Source organism: Mytilus galloprovincialis, chromosome 9, assembly GCF_965363235.1.
Source record: "Mytilus galloprovincialis chromosome 9, xbMytGall1.hap1.1, whole genome shotgun sequence".
Classification (NCBI taxonomy): domain Eukaryota; kingdom Metazoa; phylum Mollusca; class Bivalvia; order Mytilida; family Mytilidae; genus Mytilus; species Mytilus galloprovincialis.
In genome coordinates this window covers 70968208-70992755 of record NC_134846.1, presented here as the reverse complement: position 1 = coordinate 70992755, position 24548 = coordinate 70968208, and the positions used below count along the sequence as shown (strand labels likewise).

Here is a 24548-nt window from a genome sequence, read left to right as displayed (position 1 = left end):
TATCTTAATTAGTGGAACATCAGAAGATGCATATTTAAGGAGCACACAATATGAATCACCTAAAAAGAAATCTTTATTACCAGTAAAAAAACAAGATATGAAAAAAACAAAAAAAGTGAAAGCATAACAACAATGAACAATGATTAATAATATTTTCGGTACTGATTTATTTCAGGACCTCCAATTGGATTTCAGATATCCTTAAATATAATTGTTGAGGTTCTGAAATAATTGTTCACCTCCATAATCATTTAAGGATATATCCAGAAATTGAAGTGAAGTCCATCGATATAAAGTACCTCTTAATCAGATTCTTGATGTCCGGAATTTTTTTTTGAGTTCCCCAATGATCATTTGAAGACATCCTAAATTCAAATTACAATGTGTGGAGCTTGTGAAAAGTTCAGGAGCTCTTTTAAAAATATTTAATTTGACTAAATCTTTGCCTCATAATATTTTTTCCTACAAACTGCAAGAAATAGTTGAAATAAATAAGCTGTACTAACATCAGTTGAATATAAAAATTGTGTTCACAAAAAAAAATCCTCTTAGCATGCATATATGTTGTGTGTTTGGCCTTTAAAAATAGGGGCTTTTGGGAGTTGTCATTTGTTTGATTTTGTTTGTTTGGTTCATCAAATTAAAAATATATATATATATATTTGTATTTGACATAAAAAAAAAAAAAAAAACAATGATTCATAAATTTCTTATTGGATCCAGACTGTAATTGAGACTTGTATTGCAACATATATATATATATGTTCCCAGATTGCACCTTGCATGATAATAGTTTAAACAAAACTTTTTTCTTGAATATTAAAAATAATATTAATTTTTACTGGTTTTTTTTTATCAATTTTGTCTATATTTGTTTTTGATTTAACACACTCAGATAAGTAAATGGATATAACAGTTATAGTTTGAATACAAATCCTAATGGTTCAATGGTTACGAGTTCGGGATCACCAGATAGGTTTTAAGTAGTCTCATCAAACCGGAAGATGCCAACGTTTCACGTTTCAGAAATGGCAGCTGGAACAGAAAGCATGACAGGAGAAAATGTTGATGAATTAGGTACCCAAGAAGTACCTGTTAATCAAAAATTAACATTTGAAGGTAAAAATATGCTGCAAAGAATAGACACGACTCATAATAACTGCAAAAAATGAGGTGCAATCATAGAATTCAAACGTAGACAGTAGGCTGGTTTGACCCATATGGAAAAAATTGTTTTGAAAATTGATTTACAGAACGAATTGAACAGAAACAGAATAATGAAACGCGTAAAACATTGACAAGATACAACCTATTACAATAATTACAGTTTGAAGCATGATATTATTTAGGAATAATGAAACAGCAGGTGCTACATTGTATAAATTTGTACATAATGATAAAATGTAGTGCGAGCTGAGATTGTTCTGATGTCTGTGTTTTGCCAATGAAGGTTGGAAGTGGGTTGTCAGAGATTGTCTAATATCAAAAGAATATTTGCGTGTCCAAAATGGATGCACATTCACGAGCCACTGACAGCCTTGGATCCATAAAAATCGGACATCAAGTTGTTCATTTTTCATTTATCTCTTCATTTTTGTAATTATCATCTACCTACCACACTTTATTTTTATGTATTTAAACAGTTTTCACAGTGACTCATCAATAAGGGTATTTTAACTTTCATTTTGTTATGAACTTCCAAGTTACAAAAGACTTTGTGGTCTGAAGACTGAACTAAAGTATGCACATTTTAATGCTAATTTCAACCTAGACACTCATTCAGTGTCGTAAATGAACGAGGTATTAGATTATGTATTCATGTTGACCCAGATCTGGTTGAACTGACACATTCCACACTTCCATTCTCAATAGGACTCTTCACGGTTAGTTCGGCCATATTGGATAGGGGGCAGATTTTTTGGAAAGAGGTGGAAATATTATGAAAGTATGGGAAATCTTATGCATGTTTCCAAGCAACAGCTCTGTTTTAATGATGTTTTCCCGTATTTTTCACACTATTTTTACCTCTATTATAAAAATCTGCCCCCTATCCAATATGGCAGGACTAACCGTGAAGAGCCCTATTATATCCTTTGCGTAAAACAGCTCTGATAATGCATTGCACCTAACATTTTTTGTTGGTCATGTGACAAACTTTAAAAGTGAATTTTATCATGCTGGAATCAATGGGTCACTGTGAAGACTGGTCAAATATGAGAAAATAAAAAGTGGCAGGAGGTCCAAATAATTATGACATCTTGTAAGGCTCAATTTGTATTTTTCTGACGCTTTCCTACAAAGTAGCATCAAAGCAAATTGCTTTATGGTTTGAAACTGAATTTTTCCATGAAATTTTATTCAGAGGACTCAGTGATTTTTGGATAGCTCTGTGGGACATAATTTTCGACAATTCTCAGTAACTTTGTCGCGGTGCGTGGCTTGTTTGTAATTGATTTGTTATGTGTTTTTCTTATATTATGCTATTGATGTTTTCTCTTCTAATGATGTCCTCATCATGCTCATGGAAGTTACCCCTTTAAAATTGAGAAAGGAAATGGGGAATGTGTCAAAGCGACAAAGCCACCAATAGGTCACCTGTAGTTGTCCTTCAGCTGGCCCCTTAACCCCTTTGTTTGTTATTGTTATTGTCTGGATATAGAAGAAGTCTTTTTTCTCCATTGTAAATTCATATAATCCTCATATATACACATGGAAAAAAGTATTGCAACACCTTGATTTTTTTTAAATTTGAAAAATCAGCCTCTTTTTTTGGATTAAATATAATAAAATATTTGTATAATATTATTGAAACATAGTTTATGATAACATTGGCATTGAAACGAACAAAAAATGTTTGAAAAAAAATGATTGATATAACCACAATTTTAATAACAAGATGAAGTGTTTTTTGTACAAAAAAATGCATTTTACAACTTTTACTGTAGTCGAACTTTACAATGTCAGACATTTCAAAATTAATCTTCAGATGACTGTTCACATCATGGTTGATCGTTATACGCCAAAGAATTAGTACTTTGTGCGCAGCCTCCATTCAAACGGATAACCGCATCTAAACGTCTTCTGATTCCTGCCAAAAATCGACTAATTTGTTGCTAAGGTAGCAGCAACCATTTCTGATGAAGGGCATTGTTAATTTCATGATGTGTTTGAACTGGGGTGTCCTTTCGCGCACGTTCCACCCAATAGTGTCCCATATATGCTCGATATGGTTCAAATCCGGGCTACGATCCGTCCAATGAAGATGAACCAAATTCCATTGGAACAACGGATCTTCCTCCACGATGCTAATTTTCAACTTTAGCGAGCTCTGCACTACATTGGATACAGAAAACTGTGTGTCTGTTCGTAAGCAAAGGTCTCCGAAATGGTCTTATCGCACGATAACCAGTAGCGATGAGTCGATCTCGAACAGTTCTTGTTTAAAGGCTTCTGTATGCCCACCACTCTCTTTTTAGGATTGTATTGTATGCAAAGGGTTTCCTTCTGACCAACCTTCATTATGCTTGATTTTCCCTAGCAAATGGTATAGGGGGTCTTCTTTATCTCGGAAGGTCTTTAACATCGTTTAGTGCCTTTTTTTTATTCTCAAAACGACTTATAGTGGAATGGTGATGACCAAAAATACGTGCAGTTGTTTCAGCGACATCCCTGCTTCTCTCATGCTGATAATCTGCCATCTTGCTGCAGTTTAGAGTTGTCGAGGACCCATTACAAGGTGTCAATCACATAACTTTAAAAACTTGGTTATTTAAAGTGTTGAAAACAATGAGGATGAAAACATCTGTTTTGCTGTTTACGGGTACAGTAGCTGCATGTGCAGATAAAAACTTATCGAGTCGATATTTATTGATTAAACTCAGGTGATACTTAAATAATGTTTAATTAGTTCTATTTTACCAAATTATATCACAAAAAAATAAAAAGTGTTTTTTTAATTTCAATTTCAATTTGGTGTTGCAATACTTTTTTCCATGTGTATATATTATCTGTGTATAAAACCCAAGCCTCAAGAAGTCTTTTTCCATGATGGGTCAATACCAGACTGCCTATGTGAAGAGTTCTTAGCACTTAGTAACAGGTGATGTTGCAGAACATGTAGGACCAACAATAAAGTCATTGTCAGCTTTTGTGTTTGGTTTTGTAACCCACTGTAGCAGTGTACTGTTAACCTTACGATGTTTGACAGGAATTGACATGTTTTAGCATAATGATTTCTCATTTTTCTGACCTTAACGTTTTATAATATTCAAATGGCTTCATCCAAGCTGGACATCGAGAAAGTGAATTTCTCAAGGCGTATCAGCTTGGGGTTTGTAATCATATCCTCTCAATTGTTTTCAGATGGTAAAATTCATTACTGTAGAATTGCTGACTAAACAATTATTTAACAGTCGAATAGGTGATAATTGATACTTCAAAGACTTGCTCATTTGGAGTTTGTATGGATAGTAAACCTGGCAAATTGTAACAAACCCCTTTGTTTGACCGTTTTTTAGAATCATCGTTTGTTCAAAGTTCGTAAAACAAGTTTGTGAGTGTCGTCGGGAAATGCAGTCAATTTATTTCATCTTATTTCATTCATATATGGCTCTATATATTCTTTTAATTAAAAAAATAGATGTCAATGTTTAAATCTTTGTTTATTTTGATCTTTCAAAGTCACAATTTTGTAAAATTTATTAGACTGGTCCTGCAGAGTTACTTAATACAACGGAAATAATTCATTCAGAAATGGTAAACCAGTTGATCACGTGGTCCAAAGTGAAAAATAAGCGGTAAATTTGAAAAAAATACGAAAACAATATAGCAGCGCACGTGCGTTGGATAGCGCTGCTGTTAGTGCAATAGAACAGCGGGAAATTGTGAAAGCGCTGAAAAGCGCAGCGCTAAAACGGCCTGGGGAGAACACTGAAGGTGTTTATTATTTGCATTTCAGATTTTAATCACCCAATTGCTTGAATGAACAGTGTTCAAAGACCACATATAAAGGCAATAGAGATAGGGGTTTCAGTGGCTTTGTGAACACCTCTCATTAATAGCCTGTTTTACTAATCTTTTAAAATATAACGAAAGGTAGTAAAAAATTATATGAAGATCTCAGCTTCAAAGCAGGCAGCTTATGATCATGTGACAAAGAACATTCTCTAAAGAATGAACAACAAAAAAGATCAGAAATCCAAGGAGTTATATTCCAAACTAGCCTTGTTTGAGTTATCAAACATTTAAGTAAAACTTTTTAAAAAAATACATAGATTTCTACCCCAAACATTCATACTTTCCTTATATTTTCAGTGTTGCAGATTGTGAAAGAAGCTCAGCAACAGCATGGATTGAGACATGGAGATTTTCAAAGATATAGGTATGTACACCTCCATTCATGCACAATGCTTGAATCTTATTTCTAGATAAATTTTCATGGTATGATAAATTTCTTAGCTATGTTTTTTGAAATAGCTTTATGATGGCTTATAGTTCTTTGAAAATTAATGTCAAGCATTCTATTGTGTTTTAAGATGAAAATGTACCTATATCCTGGCCTATGCTACATGTATCTGTTCAATAAATGCTTCGATTATTTTTAGTTCTTTACAGGTCATTATAGTTTAACACTTGAGCATTTATTTAAAAAGCTATTGAATTTTTTTTTTAAATGACAAATTTCAAGAAGGTTGTTTGGCATGTGTTTAGTTTATATTGTAAGCTAAGCTACTATTTAACTTTATACATAAAACACTGCATTACTTTGTTTACTGATTGTCAGAAATACAATGTTAACAGATTGACAGATTTGCATTGATATAAAAAAAATGATAATTATATAATGAGGTGAACCAGTAGTGCTATACGTTTTGATTAGAAATTCTGAATCATATGTTATTTTTAGGGGTTACTGTTCAAGAAGGATAAGACGTCTAAGGAAATCTCTGCATTTTCCTCAAGGCAATAATAGGAAAGTCCTACCAAAGAAAATAGACATGGAAACTGTCACTGATGTCAGGTAAAATATTCCTCTTATTTGTTTTGTCATTAGGTCCGACACCACAATTGTCGTCCCTTGATTTTCGTTGTTCACGAATATAGTCCCTAGTGTTGACAGTGGGTTACTTGCCATTAATTTGTATACCCCTTCCAAATTTATTTCTCCATGTTTAATGCCTCAAATTGCAAATAGGGGGGTGAAATTACACTGTAAAAAAATTTGGGTCCAGAATTTTAAAGGAAAGTAGTGATTTGGTCCAGCTGAAAAAGGTTGAAAATTAGCACTTCGGAAGCTGTCAAAAGATTTCAAGACGCCCTAAACATAAAATTGTCCATATTTTGAGTTAGAGCCGATGAAGTTTTCTGTAATTTTGATATAATTTGTCCCAAAAGTAGTACAACACACTGTAAAAGTTTGAGAAAGCGCAGGTGGGATTTTTTAAATTTTCATTTATGTTCTAAAAGAAATGCACTACGAAATAATTGTGTTCTCGGACCAATATATATAATACTTTTCAACCAGATAATATTTTTTTTGCGAAGTAGTGTGGTTTGTTTGATCTCGGATCTTTAGTAGTCAAAATTCCACTGTTAATTTGTGTCATCATTCACTAAATATATTTATTACTATTCTGCTAAAGATTTTAGACAGACCTTATGTATTGTCTTTAAGAACTATTTTTGAGTTTTATATAATGTTTTACAGATTTCTACACTTGCCCCTATTCTGTGCAGAGAGAGCATGGTATTATGCTATGCAGTTGAAGTCAGAAGCTAACACAGAACAGAGAAAGAAGTTTCATACACTAGCAAAGATAAAGAAAGCTGTAACCTATGCTGAAGAGTTAGCAGAGCTATGTAAAAGTCCAAAATGCGATGCTCAGACACAGTTAGAAAGTCAGGTATTATTAGTTTTGTTGTAATAATATTTATAGTTTTAATTTGTGCATTAAAATAGCTTACAGTTATAGAAAAAGGAAACAGATGAACATTGCTTTACTGAAAACAAGGCCATGTCTAATTTATATTTGTTTAATTTCTAAAGTATATAACTTTCAACTTCTGCTTCAACACAAAGTCTTTCTTCACAACCAACACCAAGCTATAAAGGGCCCCAAAATGACTAGTGTAAAACAATTCAAGAAAAACAGGAAAACTTAAAGTCTATAAAAAACCTGAGATACACCTATGAACCTCACTAACAAACAACAGCCACTAAACAACAGGCTTCTAACTTAGAACAGGTGCATTCAAGTGCAGTGGTTTATAACTAGTTTGTACCAAGCCCTCCCCCTAACCAGGGATAGTGGTGTAACTGTACAACATAAGAACAGACTATGCCAAAACAATAAACTAAAAACAAATGTCAGAAACAGCAAAACCACAACCACTCAGTTACAGGCTCCTGACTTGGGACAGGCACATATATAATGTGGCGCCGGCGAGTTAGCGTCGTTTAATTACCCAAACTGAATAGTAATTTAATTTTGTTTAATGAAGTTAAAAAAATATCATGATTATATCTTATGGCCAACTTATTTATGAATTTGTAAGGGATTTAAAAATCAATCATGTGCTTCTCCCTATATAGCTACAGTTAAGAAATTTTAAAAGAGACTTGTTTTGTATGAAATGGTACTCTAATCTCGGAAATATAATGCAAGAGAAAAATATACCTAAATATTATACATCTCTAATTTCAGGCTTATTTATCATGGATACAAGCTGGAATGTACTTTGAACAAGAGGTTTGGGACAAGGCAATGAAGTTATATACACAGGCAAAGTAAGTTATTTAAAATGTTAAAGCAACATCTGCAAATTAATTGGAAGCCAAATGCCTATGAAGATTAATGAAAAAATACTGATTATTACATCTTTTCAATCTAGTTATGTTTTGGAAAGTTGTACGTGTGCTTGCAATCAAACTAGGGTATGTCTCATAATGATTGGAAAATTCTGATCAATTTTGAGGTCAACTTGTTGTAACTTACAGGTCACTCACAGATAATAGATTCAAATTAATGTAGAAAATAGTTTTCTAGGTGACAAATCTTGAACCCAACTTTGAATCAGATCCAAACTGTGGTTACATGTAAATCCTTATTTATTTTAACTCAGCAGGTATTGGTCAAGGTCCATATCTAAATATACCTCATGAAAATTACCTTGCAATTAAAAGTCCTTGCATCTATAATAGGATTTTAAAATGTTTGTCAATGACATCAAATAAAGAGTTTTAGAATTGTTCAAAACACAAAACTTTGTTTACAAAAGATAATTTCATCTATTTTGAATAATGTTTTGTATTTACCACTAGACATAAAACAACAAAAAAAACTCATTCTTATACTTAGGTTTTGATAACATTTCCAATGTTTGTGTTTTAGAACGATATATGAGAAATTAGCCAGTGCATTCACTGAGGATAGTCAAGCCTTATATCTACAGATGGTAGATGAAGTCTCACCTAACATCAGATACTGTGCCTACAACATAGGTGACGAGTCGGCCATTGCTGAACTTAAGGAAATGAGACGTAAAGGTGGAGAGGACCAGCTGACATCACATTTAGATGTAAGTTATCAAACACTTGTCTTAATGTTGTTTATTAAGTTATCATATTGGGGAAAAAAAACACATTCATGTGATTATAAATTCTGTAGAGAGCCTGTCTCATGTTTATTTTCAACAGTTCAATCATGTTTTGAAGACTTAAAACACATTTTTGATATAAAGTGCAAAATTATAAAAAAATACAAGAAACAAATCATTGCACATAAAAAATATACCATAATTTTGCTCTCTATAATAACTAATTAATTTGTGAATCAAGATGCAAATGATATAATTTTTTATTTCATAGGACTTGCTATCACAAACAAGAGAAAAACAGACAGCAACTTTATCAGAGGTGACATGGTTGGGACGTTCTGTCCCTGTAAAGAGTGAGCCTGTAAGAGTTTTCCTTCTCAATGTACAGGAAAGTACAAAGGAGATAGAATCAACAGAGGGAATAGATGGCAAGATTTCTATATATGAAAGTTTATTGAAGCAGTGCATAGATGCTCAACAAATTATGAGGGATTCTTTAAGTGATGATGCTGTATGTATTTTATAGATCAATTTTTACATGATAATTTTAATGATTGGGATGATTTCAAGTTTTACTTTTTCATGATGATTTATATACCAGTAATATTTAAATGATAAAAGGAGTTTACATTTGTGGATTGTTGATATAAGTTTGTTAACAGTATTTGCCCTGATTCATTTACAAGATTTTCTTTTCCAAATTATATAGACTTGCTTCACATACTTATAGCAAATACATATAAAGAAAATAATCTATGTTTAAATGATGTTTTTTTTTATTTTAGAATTTTAAGGCATCTCAGCGAGGACAAGCCATTGAAGGGAAAATATCAAACCAGCACTACCTGCACAGTTATCTAATGTATATACGACTGTCAAAAACTGTAGATAGGAACTTATTATTAATAGAAAAACTAAAGCAATATTTGCCTGGCAAATCAATACCAGAAGGACATAAAATTACTAAACCACAAGATCTTGTTAGATTGTACGATATTATTATACAGGTTAGGAAAGTAGTAATAGTGCTCTTTCAAATAAGCAGTTAGTTATTGATCTAGGGAGGGTTAATTTGTGAATGTGAGGGTTAATTTTAATGTTCACATGATTCAACACTCCTTTGTATATGATTATAACATGAGAATTGAAATGCGGAATGTGTCAAAGACACAACAACCCGACTAAAGAGCAGAAAACAACATACATACAAATATCTGAAAATTAATCATTACTGGTCAATATGAAAAAAGAAATTTTAACAAAACAATGGCTCAATCTTTAAAATTGAGCATTCATACATACACACACACAAATATTATTAATGTTTAGAGACCTACTTGTTCCCAAGACTTTCTCAATGTCTGTGATAGTTAATAAAATGGATTAAGAATTTATGTTCAGACTATGTAAATTTCTAGTATGAATTCATGCTTATTTTATTTTCAGAATTTAAATGAGATACCTAATTTACAAGGTGTAGAGACAGATTTGAGTGAAGAAACAGCAGTGAAAAGTACTTCTTATAAAGCATTTAGGTAATGCCATACAGGATGTTTTTGACAAATGAAACGTTCAATAATGTTGAGCATTGAAAAAGTAAAGCATAAAAGCTTTTAACACAAATTATAATGTGATAATGTAAATATGTTAAAGTGCTAATCCACTATCTAAACTTATAATCTGATGTACAGTAGTTGTCGTTTGTTTATGTAGTTCATACATGTTTCTCCTTTTTATATAGATAAGACCGTTGGTTTTCCCACTTGAATGGTTTTACATTACTAATTTTTAGGGCCCTTTATAGCTTGCTGTTTGGTGTGAACCAAGGCTCTGTGTTGAAGGCCGTACCTTGATCTATAATGGTTCACTTTTATAAATTGTTATTTCGATGGATAGTTGTCTCATTGGCACTCATACCTATATCTATGTACTGATTATCATATAAAAAAGAAGATGTGGTATGGTTGCCAATGAGACACCTCTTCACAAGAGATCAAATGACACAGATATTAACAACTTACGGTCACCTTATGGCCTTCACCAATGAGCAAAGCCCATACCGCATAATCAGCTATAAAAGGCCTGCATTTTGATATGGTTAAATATCAGCTGTGAGTTGTTCTAGAGTATTAGACTTTGATAGGTAAAAACTGGACAATAATGAACATGTGATCATAAACCAAGTTTGTTTTCTGGACAGATCTTTATAATCTTTACTGAATGCTCCTTTTAATTTGAAGGTTTATTAAATTTTCCTTTAAAACATTTTTCATTGAAATATTAGGAATTATTAGGGTGTCTTATAAAAAATCCTTTTTTTTTCTTTATTCCATATGATAAAATTTTGGATAAATTTTGCAAACAATGAAACCATCTCACCTGTCTTTCAATTTTGGACCATTTTAATTTTGTTCCAGAGTTATAAGACTTGTATGGTAGAAATCAAGTGACCTTCATATTATGCCCCCATGGTGCATGTCTTATTTATAAAACATGAGCCCAAAAAGTAAACAGTAACCTATTTTATTATTTTTATTCTATGACAATTTTTAAAGTGATACTGATATTATCTCCATCACTGCAGCCAACTTTAAACCATATAAAAAATATCAAGTTTAAAACTAGTTTACATGTGATAATCAAACAAATATGACATGTGTCCCTAAAATATTATTACCTTTATTTTTCAGGTCCTATTATATTGCACAGTCATTCTTAGCAGCAAAGAAATGGACAGAAACAATAGCATTATATGAGAGAGTTTTAAAACATGCTTCTCAAGCATTGAAAGGTTGTAAAAAACTGAAAAATCTGTCTAAACAGGTCAGTATAGTTACATTTTCTGTAATAGAAGGTTCCGAATAATTTTATTTACCGATTCTTTTTCTTGCAAAAAATGTATTAAACATCCCAATGATAAAGCTTGCTTGATTTAATTTACGCTAATAAATTAAGTTTTGTTGGAATTCAGAATCATTACTAGGTGTATATGTTTGTTTGACAGAGTTAATCTGACCTTGACCTCATGTTCGTGGTTCATTGGTCAATGTTAAGTTTTTCAAGGTTAGGTTTATTTTTAAGATACTATGCAAAAGGGTTAAAGTTGTATATATATATTAAAATTTTAAAGTTATGTCGGTTTTTTAGTTGACTAGTTAACAATAGTTAAAACTAACATTTTTTCCAAGCCTAACCTATTGGGCTTTTTATACGACCATTTTTGCAGGCGTATATTGGTATCACATCATCGTATTCATAGGCAGTTGGTTTCTGGACAATAACTTTAGTATAAGTAAATAGAAATCTATGAAATTTAAACACAATGTTTATAACCACAAAAGGAAGGTTGGAATTGATTTCTGGGGGTTATGGTCTCAACAGTTTAGGAATTAGGGACCAAAAAGAGGCCCAAAATGGCATTTTTCTAGTTTCCAGACAATAATTTGTGTTTAAGTGTATGGATCTCTGAAATTATACCTCAAGGGATGGATAAGGATTTGCTTTGGAGGGTTATGACTCAAACGGTTAAGGAATTAGAGGCAAAAAAGGGGAAAACAAGGGTTTCTTGGTTAATGGACAATTAAACAATTTTAAAGCAGTGTAAGGGAGGTAATTCAAATACATTGAGGTAATCAAAACATAATATTTTGAATTACCTCCCTTACACTGCTTTAGGATTATACATATAGCATAATGTATTGCACAAAAGCATAAATTGTGTCTCAATTCAAATCATATAACCAATTTTAAGTTCTTAGACTATAGTTTTTTCTGTGTCAGAAACCTATTATGTGTCAAATATTTAATTACAATCCAAATATAGACCTGTATCAAGCATGAATATTGTGTCCATTTTTGCCGAGCAGTTCAGGGTTGGACCTCTGCAATTGTATCCAGCTGCGCTTTGCGAAGCAATTTATAACTGATAAACCTAATAAAATCTTAAATTTTAGACATTGCAAAATGTATGTGATAATTTATTAGATAGGGTCAATGTCTTTGTAAAAGATCAATAGTAGAATCATTTCACTGATCATTTTCCAACCTTAGAGTGTTTTATTAGTATGTTATGACCAGAATTGCTTAGAAAAAACGAGATTTGATACTTGGTAGTTTACATTTTTTCTAGGAAATAAGTAGTATAGAAGAATTAGTAAACAGAGTTAATGGTGAAAAATATTCATGTCATGCTAACAGCATTCTGGATTTAGAAACTGTTGTTGAACCAGTAGCAGATATTAGTCTCATTAAGAAAAAAGTAAGTGTTCTTTTTAATTAAGAAAATTCACAGGTGATTTTCAAAATAACAAGGTCCAAGATGGTTGTTATATAAAGAAAGACATTCCTCAAGCAAGACAAAAATATATTTGAATGCACTTGTTTTTAGAATACAGATGTATCCATTTAAAAATTTGGCTAGAAACAATAGTTCTTTTATTTTTTTTGAATATTTTGTCAAGAGATATTTTCACTGCTAGCATATATTATTTTTTGAGAATTATCAAGGATTTAACCAGATTTGTTTGCAGTGATGTAGTTGACTTGTATTTAATGAAATTATAGAAAGAACAGTCGGGGTTATTGTCAAAATTTTCTGATGCTAACAAATAATCAGTGGAGCTGAAAATGATAAAAACAAGATGGCATACATGACCAGAAACTTTCCTCAAGTAAACTCATTTGCAACAAACTTTGTCTGGGATTTGAAGGAGTGTTCATATTTTTCTAGCTCTTTATCTGTAATTGAAGTGATGAAATTCATAATCATAACTTACCATTCTGTTAAAAATTGTCAGTAAATGTGATTGGTTTTTTTTCATCTTTGATGTATTTCTGTATCTTTTCAGCCACTGATAGACAGGTTTGATGATTATATTGAAGATAAAAGCGTTACAACAAAGAAACCAAACCTTGTCAGTTTCCCTCCGGACTTTGAACCTATACCATGTCGACCATTATTCTTTGATTTAGCACTTAATCACGTAGATTTCCCTTCAATAGAAAGCAAAATGGAACAGAAGAAATCAGGAGGACTTACTGGAATGGTTAAAGGATGGTTATGGGGAGGTGGTAAAAAATAAGGATTTGTGTACCAAGGGAAGTAACTCTGTTAGATTTTTTAAATTCTTGGTAAAGAACCTGGAAATGTTGGACAATGTTTGTAAAGAAAACAATGCAAAGAATGATAATAAGTATTGGTGCACTGAATTGAAAGATTATTGTTAATGTGCAAGATTATGGTATGTGGTGCAAAACCTTAAAATAGTTATTTAACATTATGTAAGAGATGCTTCTTGAACTTCAGTAATAAATGTTTCTGATAAATTATTTAAAGGTTTGTTTATCAAATTCAATTAATAGATAATTTGTTTTTTTGCATAAATTTTGCCAATTTTTTTTAAAACATAGATTTATTAATTTGAAAAAAATTATAGTTCAAGAAATTATAATAATCATGTATTTTCAATTGTTTTCGACAGTGAAAAAAAATGAATTTATGAATAGATCTTAGGACTATAGTTTGATTGTCAGTTAATCCAGATATTTAAGATCACACTCGTTTTCGAATAAATTATGATATGAAATTAATGAAGGAAAACAATAAATAATTAAAATTTAATTGGCTATTTCATTTGTTTATATTAAATTGTTTTAAATATTTCCAAATCACTGACATCCACAAAAATATTAGATGACTTGTCTCCCTTTGACTTAGTCTGTTAACGCCTCTGGAATTGTGTGGCCACAAAGACACAGCATCAGCACTTCAAATGAGAAATACCACTTTGTTATGTGAAGAGGTCAAAGACAAGATTGGTAGCAATCATTCTTTTGTACAGATGCTCAAGAATGAGCATTGAGAGAAGAATGCTGAAAAATTAAAATTAAAGTGGTTTTAAACCAAGGATATGCATAAGCAGATGGCTTCATTCATTTCATTATCACTTTCTTGAGAACTTCTGCATTAGGTCTTTTGATTTATTTTTTGTATTTTATCAATATATATATGTATATCAAAAGAAAATAATATTCACTGCAAGTCTAGGCCATAGTTATTTTTTTTTATAAAGATATTTTCTCAGATATGTTTCAACAGATTGACTTCATATTTATTCATGAGCTTGACAGTTATGACTTGTAAGGTGTGAGCATTTCCATGATCTGTCATACAACTGTTTCCTGTTTTATTCTTCTTTACTGAAACTATTGAAGTTGATTAATATTAAAAATGATATTTACAATATTTTACTATTTATATACGATTAAATTCAAGCACTTTTCATTCAAATATGCAAAGGGTAATGTATAAAACCAGGCAGTTTATGCAGAGAATATGACATAAAACACTTTGACTGGACATTATTGTTTTTCTTTAAAAATGAGGCTAATTTATTGATATTCTTTACTACGTATAGCTTTCCCATTTTCTACAAAACATAAAGGGTAGGTTATGTGATTTCAATGAAATTTCAAATGAAATATCCTCAACTAGTGAGTTATCTCTAAGAACTTTCAAATATAGTTTTAATGATCAATTATTCTTTTTAAGCCAAATTATATTTGTATTTATTCCTCCATTGATGGTTCAATAAAGTACATGTGTATGATCATTTGAATTCAATTTTTCGAAAATAACATTTCTCTATTTTGTATAGTAACAATTTGGCAGCAGTTTTGGGGCATTTGTGTCATCTCAACACATCAATTGTAGTTTTGATATCATTTGTCATTAAACTTTAGGATTTCAGTAAAAAAGCAATATCTAAAAGTATGATTTGTTATACATGTGTATAGAAAAGGAAGAATGAGGAAATCATTGCAGTATATAGATATGTTGTATGTTGTAAATCTTTGTACATGTTGAATTATTTTGAAGTCTTATAATGAAATATTAAATATACAGAACTTTAATTGATATTTATTTCTTTCCTTTTCTCCCAGTATATTATTTTTCTTATGGTGAACTCCTTGAGATTGATTATTGGTGTTTTATGGGCTATTTCATGGTGGTAAGTTTTTGTAGGTGGAGGAAGACAGAATCCCTGAAGAAAAATACCAACCTTCAATAGGAAAACTGACAATTCTAATCAATAAAGAATGGAGTCAAGTGCACCCACACGAGCAGGGTTCGAACTCACAACTTGAGTGTCGACTGGCTAGTGATTACAGTAGAACTACTTAGACCACTTAGCAACTGAGGCTCTATGAACTCCTTGAGAGTATTTCTCCAAATGAAGATCTGTTATAGCAAACTTGTAACACCCTGAGGGTAGATTCTCTGTAATGCTAAAACTGTTTGTTCAGGATGGCATGTTCAAACTAATTTGTTATCGTAAACTGTAAATTATCTTCCTTCAGCCTGATACTAAAACATTGTAAATTGATAATTGTTACTCAATAGTGGTAGCACTACCTCTAGGTCTCTTTTCATGGTTAATAAAATGTACCAAATATGACATTAAAGCTACTTTTTTTTGTTAAAATGGAATTAAGAATGATATTGAAATCATAAAGACAATACATGAACAAGACAAATCCAAAACAAAGACAGCTCAACGAAAACAAACAAACCGCATACACAAACAAGAGTGCACTTCTGAAGTATCTATTTTACTGGTTATGATTGAATTTTACATTAAGAGGGTCTTACTACAGATATATTAGAGACCTGCGACCTGCATTATTAATGATACATCAAAATGAGGTCATGGTCAGATGCACATGTGTAAGCTTACTGTCATCATGTTATTTAGAACACCCGGTCCATGAAAAATGCACTTGTGTAGTTCACTTATACCATGCAAATGATACACGACAAGGACAATTACTGTGGGTCGATATTACATAAGTTTATTTCTTTCCAATTGAAAGAATACAATGCAGGAATAGATAACACTGTTATAAACACTTGTACACCTTATGATCATCCCATACATCACATACAGATGACTTACTGCTTATAATATCTGACCACCTAACCTTAGCCCCATAAAAAGTTGACCAATGAATCACAGAATAGAGGTATATTGCCTTATAATCACTTTAATTATTTACTAATATATATTGATGTGTAAATCCCAGTTTACTAATAATGATGGGTGCAGCAGCATGGCAAAATAAAGAGATTCTCACTTTCAAATGAAAACTATTTAGTACTAATCAAACAACCCAAAGGGACATTGTAGTAAAACATGAATGACTACACAATGGAATTTTACTAATTTTAATAATAACATGTCCTATTTTATTCTTGGATGTGCCCCAGTATAAACAGTATAAAGGCGGGTCTATTATTGATAACAATATGTTGACATCTAGCTTGTTTTTGTGTCATCAGGTTGCTGTCTCATTTGACCCACATGTATATCCCCGTTTTATTTATAGAAGGCATAATATAATTGGACATTTGTACTTTGAATGAAGTTTCACACTCCTTGTAACCATGTTAAGCTTATCTGTATATATAGTGTCCATTGGCGGTTCCAGGGGGGGGGTGTTCCGGGGGTTGGAATCCCCCTTTTTTTCGACCGATCAATGCATTTGAATGGGGATATATAGTTGGAACCCCTCCCCTTTGTCCTGGGTTGGGAACCCCGCTTTTTAAAATGGCTGGATCCGCCACTGGTGTCCACAGGCACTTTTCTCAGATTTTTTTTCCCCTTTATACCTTAATATAACACAAGGTACTTAACTAATTTATTTGAAAAATGACACCCAGTCCCGAATTCCCGTTATTTTTCGATTTCTCGGTTGTCACACCTATATTAAGGTATAGGGGGGAAAACATTTCTGAGACAAGTTCCTGGGCTGGTGTCCCCAACAATTCTGTATGATATTGAACTGGAATCCGTAAATGTATAACTCCTATATTGAACAAACACTCAACTGATGGTTAAATACACGAAAGTCAGTAATATTGATATAAATACATTTTAGACATTCACTATATTGATGAATCAGCAGATATGCACTGTTTAATGAAATTGCATATTATTTTTCTTTTTATTGGTTCCTTGGTATGTTGTCACATTGTCTCATTCATGTATTGATAATAGTAGATCTATTATGTTCCAGCTCGTAGATCTAAATGTACTATGAATGACTCACAAGAAGTCAATGTAGACAGTAGTTGGCTATCGAAACCCAATCCCTTAGTCTCTGGAGAGAGGTATTATTGTGAAGTTCGTATCATGTCTTTCTAACTAGTCTTTTTATTTCCACTCAGAAAAAATATTATAACATGGAAAATCTGATTATTTTTGTGCATTAATTGTGTTGAATATGATTACTAATAAATAAAGTACAGATGAAAAAGCTGCAAGGATATATTACCGGTGACCTTAACATTGTTAATAACACTTCTCTACGAAATGTGTTATCGAAAGGTCCGAAATATCGTGAGCCTGCCCTAAATCCATCAATTGGAAATACAACTTTAACATTTTGATGGACTCAGTCGAGGATTATGCCAGGCAATGGGCTAAACGTGAAAAGGAAGACGTAGACACTCTATCCGAATGGATTAAGGCAGCGAGGTCGTTAATACAAATCAGAATTAAGAAACTGAATGGGTCCATCAATGCCCATGCTACGTCAATCTTTAAAGACCCAAATGTTGCTAAACACTTATCCGACCTCCATGATAAATATGTTGTTGTCCCCGCAGACAAAGCCCCAAATAACATCGTTTTTGTCTGTAAAAGTCACTACATTAATTGCTTGATAAACGAATTAGGTTTAGACAATTCACTTGGAAACTCAACATATACCCTGGATACTTAAAAATTCCAAAGATCTTTTACAGTACATACAATCTAACTCTCTTTCATCTTGTAACAGTATTAAAACATTTAACTTTTCTACTCTTTACACAAGTATTCCACATTCCAAACTAAAAGACAAATTGAAAGAGTTGGTATTACTTTACTTCATAAAAAAGAATGGCCAACGTAGATACAAGTATCTTGTCTTAGGCAGGGATAAATCATACTTTGTAAAGAATCACTCTGATTCAAACAAAAAATTCTCTGAAACCGATATTATCAAGATGCTTGATTTCTTGATTGACAACATATTTGTAACGTTCGGAGGACGTGTTTTTCAACAGACTGTCGGCATCCCAATGGGAACAAACTGTGCCCCTCTACTTGCCGACTTGTTTCTTTATTATTATGAGGCTAACTTCATGCAGGAACTTCTTAGGAAGAAAGATAAGAAGTTAGCAATATCCTTTAACTCTACTTTCCGCTATATAGATGACGTTCTTTCACTAAACAATTCAAAATTTGGTGACTATGTGGAACGCATCTATCCCATCGAATTTGAGATAAAGGATACTACAGATACAGTTAAGTCGGCTTCATATCTTGACTTACATCTAGAAATTGACAATGAGGGTCGGTTGAAAACAAAACTTTACGACAAAAGAGATGATTTCAGCTTTCCAATTGTGAACTTTCCATTTCTAAGTAGCAACATTCCAGCAGCACCTGCATACGGGGTATATCTCTCCCAACTGATACGATATTCCCGTGCTTGCATTTCCTATCATGATTTCCTTGATAGAGGGTTACTGCTCACAAGGAAGCTATTAAACCAAGAGTTCCAAATGGTGAAGTTGAAATCATTCCTTCGTAAATTTTACGGACGCCATCACGAGTTGGTTGACCGTTATGGAATAACCGTTTCACAAATGATATCGGATATGTTCCTTACGTCGTAACAACAATCCCCTTCCCTTTCATGAATGTGACCTACCGAATAAGACTATTTACCGGATTTGTAATCACATAAACAACACGACGGGTGCCACATGTGGAGCAGGTTCTGCTTACCCTTCCGGAGCACCTGAGATCACCCCTAGTTTTTGGTGGGGTTCGTGTTGTTTATTCTTTAGTTTTCTATGTTGTGTCATATGTACTATTGTTTTTCTGTTTGTCTTTTTCATTTTTAGCCATGGGGTTGTCAGTTTGTTTTAGATTTATGAGTTTGACTGTCCCTTTGGTATCTTTCGTCCCTCTTTTATGAAAATATGCCTTTATGATAAAATCGATATGTCTTGAATTATCTATCATAAATAAGCTACTTAGTTCAAGCGTGGAAACAGATGTTACAAATATAGTTTGGCAGTTTTTATAGATGAGAAATAAATTATTTTTACTAAGTGCAATTGATGATTTTAGAAAAGGTTATGTATCGATTTTGTTTGCGTAGGTGGTTAAAAGATAAAGCTCGAATTTTTCTTTTTAATGTAGGATTTTATGCGTGATGTGATGTAGAGGACTCTTCAGAATTATAAAACAATCGAAGACGACAATAATCAGTTAACGGCATCCATGTACTTTTCAAGTGGTCACATATTTTATTCTTGTCCAGTGGCATATATATAATTTCCGTTAGAATTGACACGAACAATTTATCATTAATATATAACTTTTATGATAAGTAAAAAAAACAGGTGAGTGTAAATAAACTCATCATAGATACCAGGACTAAATTTTGTATATACGCCAGACGCACGCGCGTTTCGTCTACAAAAGACTCACCAGTGACGCTCGAATCCAAAAAAGTTAAAAATGCCAAATAAAGTACGAAGTTGAAAACATCTCTATCCTTTTTCAAACCACGTAATTGTTTCTCTCAAATGCTTCTATTTATGTCTATATCTACTGACGTTTGTATATATAGCTTGTTCAATTTTTATACGACCGCAAAAATTTTAATTTTTTGGTCGTATATTGCTATCAAGTTGGCGTCGTCGTCGTCGTCGTCGTCGTCCGAATACTTTTAGTTTTCGCACTCGAACTTTAGTAAAAGTGAATAGAAATCAATGAAATTTTAACACAAGGTTTATGACCACAAAAGGAAGGTTGGGATTGATTTTGGGAGTTGTGGTCCCAACATTTTAGGAATTAGGGGCCAAAAAGGGCCCAAATAAGCATTTTCTTGGTTTTCGCACTATAACTTTAGTTTAAGTTAATAGAAATCTATGAAATTTTGACACAAGGTTTATGACCACAAAAGGAAGGTTGGGATTGATTTTGGGAGTTTTGGTTCCAACAGTTTAGGAATTATAAGGGCAAAAAAAGGGCCCAAATAAGCATTATTCTTGGTTTTCGCACAATAACTTTAGTATAAGTAAATAGAATTGACACGAACAATTTATCATTAATATATAACTTTTATGATAAGTAAAAAAACAGGTGAGTGTAAATAAACTCATCATAGATACCAGGACTAAATTTTGTATATACGCCAGACGCACGCGCGTTTCGTCTACAAAAGACTCACCAGTGACGCTCGAATCCAAAAAAGTTAAAAATGCCAAATAAAGTACGAAGTTGAAAACATCTCTATCCTTTTTCAAACCACGTAATTGTTTCTCTCAAATGCTTCTATTTATGTCTATATCTACTGACGTTTGTATATATAGCTTGTTCAATTTTTATACGACCGCAAAAATTTTAATTTTTTGGTCGTATATTGCTATCAAGTTGGCGTCGTCGTCGTCGTCGTCGTCGTCCGAATACTTTTAGTTTTCGCACTCTAACTTTAGTAAAAGTGAATAGAAATCAATGAAATTTTAACACAAGGTTTATGACCACAAAAGGAAGGTTGGGATTGATTTTGGGAGTTTTGGTCCCAACATTTTGGGAATTAGGGGTCAAAAAGGGCCCAAATAAGCATTTTCTTGGTTTTCGCACTATAACTTTAGTTTAAGTTAATAGAAATCTATGAAATTTTGACACAAGGTTTATGACCACAAAAGGAAGGTTGGGATTGATTTTGGGAGTTTTGGTTCCAACAGTTTAGGAATTATAAGGGCAAAAAAAGGGCCCAAATAAGCATTATTCTTGGTTTTCGCACAATAACTTTAGTATAAGTAAATAGAATTGACACGAACAATTTAGTATAAGTAAATAGAATTGACACGAACAATTTAGTATAAGTAAATAGAATTGACACGAACAATTTATCATTAATATATAACTTTTATGATAAGTAAAAAAACAGGTGAGTGTAAATAAACTCATCATAGATACCAGGACTAAATTTTGTATATACGCCAGACGCACGCGCGTTTCGTCTACAAAAGACTCATCAGTGACGCTCGAATCCAAAAAAGTTAAAAATGCCAAATAAAGTACGAAGTTGAAAACATCTCTATCCTTTTTCAAACCACGTAACACAAGGTTTATGACCACAAAAGGAAGGTTGGGATTGATTTTGGGAGTTTTGGTTCCAACAGTTTAGGAATTAGGGGCCAAAAAGGGCCCAAATAAGCATTTTCTTGGTTTTCGCACAATAACTTTAGTATAAGTAAATAGAAATCAATGAAATTTTAACACAAGGTTTATGACCACAAAAGGAAGGTTGGGATTGATTTTTGGAGTTGAGGTCACAACAGTTTATGAATTAGGGGCCAAAAAGGGGCTCAAATAAGCCTTATTTTTGGTTTTTGCACCATAACTTTAGTATAAGTAAATAGAAATCTATGACATAAATACATTTTAGACATTCACTATATTGATGAATCAGCAGATATGCACTGTTTAATGAAATTGCATATTATTTTTCAAGTTAGTCCAAATGGGGGTCCAAAATTAAACTTTGTTTGTTTTCATCAAAAATTGAATAAATGGGTTCTTTGATATGCCAAATCTAACTGTGTATGTAGATTCTTAATTTTTGGTCCATTTTTCAAATTGGTCTACATTAAGGTCCAAAGGGTCCAAAATTAAACTAAGTTTGATTTTAACAAAAATTAAATTCTTGGGCTTATTTGATGTGCTTTATCTAAATATGTACTTTGATTTTTGATTATGGGCCCAGTTTTCAAGTTGGTCCAAATTAGGATTCCATATCAAGTATTGTGCAATAGCAAGAAATTTTCAATTGCACAGTATTGCACAATAGCAAGAAATATCTAATTGCACAATATTGTGCAATAGCAATTAATTTTCAATTGGAGTTATCTTTCTTTGTATAGAATAGTAGTTGATAATATATGTTGGAAATTTGCCAGACATGACTATGATGTCATTTTCTATTTTTATTTGCCAATAAGTTTATGTAAATAACTTCATTGGAAATTTGCCAATATAAAATGTTGCTGATGAAGCTTTTTTTCCTTATCTTATCTAAAATGTTTTTAGATAATGTATGTTGGACATTTGCCAGACATGACTATGATGTCATTTTCTATTTTTATTTGCCAATAACTTTATGTAAATAACTTCATTGGTAATTTGCCAATATAAAATGTTGCTGATGAAGTTTTTTTCATTGTTTTATACAATAAACAATGTATATTATCTTTTACTACCAACCAATCTTTACCATTCAGTGATAACAAGCACTTTATTTTACATTTTAATATTTTATGATGTATTTAAAAGAGTAGTTATTGTTGCAAACTCCATTAGAAATTTGAATTGATATCAGTTTTGGAAAAAGGGAAGCGGGGATGTGGAAAAAAAGGAGGGGGGTTAAATTTTTCTCATTTCAGATTTCATAAATAAAAAGAAAATTTCTTCAAACATTTTTTTGAGAGGATTAATATTCAACAGTAAAGTGAATTGCTCAAAGGCAAAAAAAAACTTTTAAGTTCATTAGACCACATTCATTCTGTGTCAGAAACCTATGCTGTGTCAACTATTTAATTTTAGATTTAAAAAGTTTGAAGAAGAAATCTTTAATTGATTTGTAAAATCTTGACATTTGTTTTGTGTAAAAAAAAAAAAAACCATGTAATGTCAAAAATTAGATCACAATCCAAATTCAGAGCTGTATCACGCTTGAATGTTTTGTCCATACTTGCCCCAACTGTTCAGGGTTTGACCTCTGCGGTCGTATAAAGCTGCGCCCTGCGGAGCACCTGGTTTTTCTTCATAAAAAAACGACGTGTAGCAAAAATAATTATGTAAATCATCTTTTTTTTTTAGTTTTTAAAACCAACCTTTTTGTGAAGATATGCAACTCAAATTGATATTTGCAACAGAATCATTCCTCCAACCTGTAAACCGCATTTTGAAAGAGAAGCTTCACAATTTCCATGTGAAATAATGTTCTGTTTGTTAACTGTATTAGGAATTGAAATCGTCATTATCAGCCACTCAATTGCACAGGTACTTGGGAACAGGACAAAAAGTTTTTGCCCTCTCCCTTTTATCCAAAATCCGATACAATTGTTTTCGTGTTTTACAGTATGATATCATAAACACGAAAACAATTAAAGTTAATGGAAAACCTAAAAAAAATAACGGATTTTGGAAAAAAAGGGGAGGGCAAAAAAAATTGGTCCTGTCCCAAGTACAAAAAGGTTACGAAAGGATGCATGGAAAGCCAGTCTGAAATTTCTATGAATCATATGTAAATACAAAACTGTGGTTCACCATATTAATTTAGGTTAAGCATTTTTTTTTATGTTCTGTAGCATAATACCAGCCTGAACTATATGTATCCTATTTGTACTATCTGGCGACCATCTTTATTTCCAGATGGAAACTGAACACATTTGGTATAGTATAAAATAAGTATCATTCGCGCATATAACCAATAAGCGAAGTTATTTCTGACTTTTAATTGTTAAAGTTGTTGATTGTCATGATCAATATCTATAAGACGAAATCATAATATTTTGTTCTGGGAAACCACTGACTAAAACATTTTTACCGGCACTCATTGTTAGAAAAAACTGGGTGTTTGTACGGTTTTGAGTATTGATCAACCACGATAGATCACGATAAATATGATAATGAAATGGGAGCACATAAAATATTGACATGTAGCTATAGAAATATTATTGTTTAAGATTACACACGACTGGCAAATCCGCTCATCATTTTCCGCTTACGAACCAAGTTTTCCTATATGTTTTTAAGTGCAAAATAGTTTTAGTCAATTTTAAATCTTCACATCTCACGGAAATATCTGTAAATGTTTGTATACGT

General features: G+C 32.1%; 1 protein-coding gene across 1 annotated transcript; it reads left to right on the top strand.

Annotated features, from left to right (window-relative positions):
• The first annotated feature begins 992 nt into the window (after positions 1–992).
• On the top strand, positions 993–15507 carry LOC143045811 (signal recognition particle subunit SRP68-like). Its single transcript, XM_076218588.1, has 12 exons — positions 993–1119; positions 5314–5380; positions 5906–6019; positions 6707–6902; positions 7704–7786; positions 8391–8577; positions 8867–9106; positions 9381–9602; positions 10042–10130; positions 11286–11418; positions 12725–12853; positions 13443–15507. Exons 1-12 carry the CDS (start codon positions 1005–1007, stop codon positions 13674–13676), a joined length of 1809 nt encoding a protein of 602 aa, XP_076074703.1. The 5' UTR covers positions 993–1004; the 3' UTR covers positions 13677–15507.
• The last annotated feature ends 9041 nt before the right edge of the window (positions 15508–24548 follow it).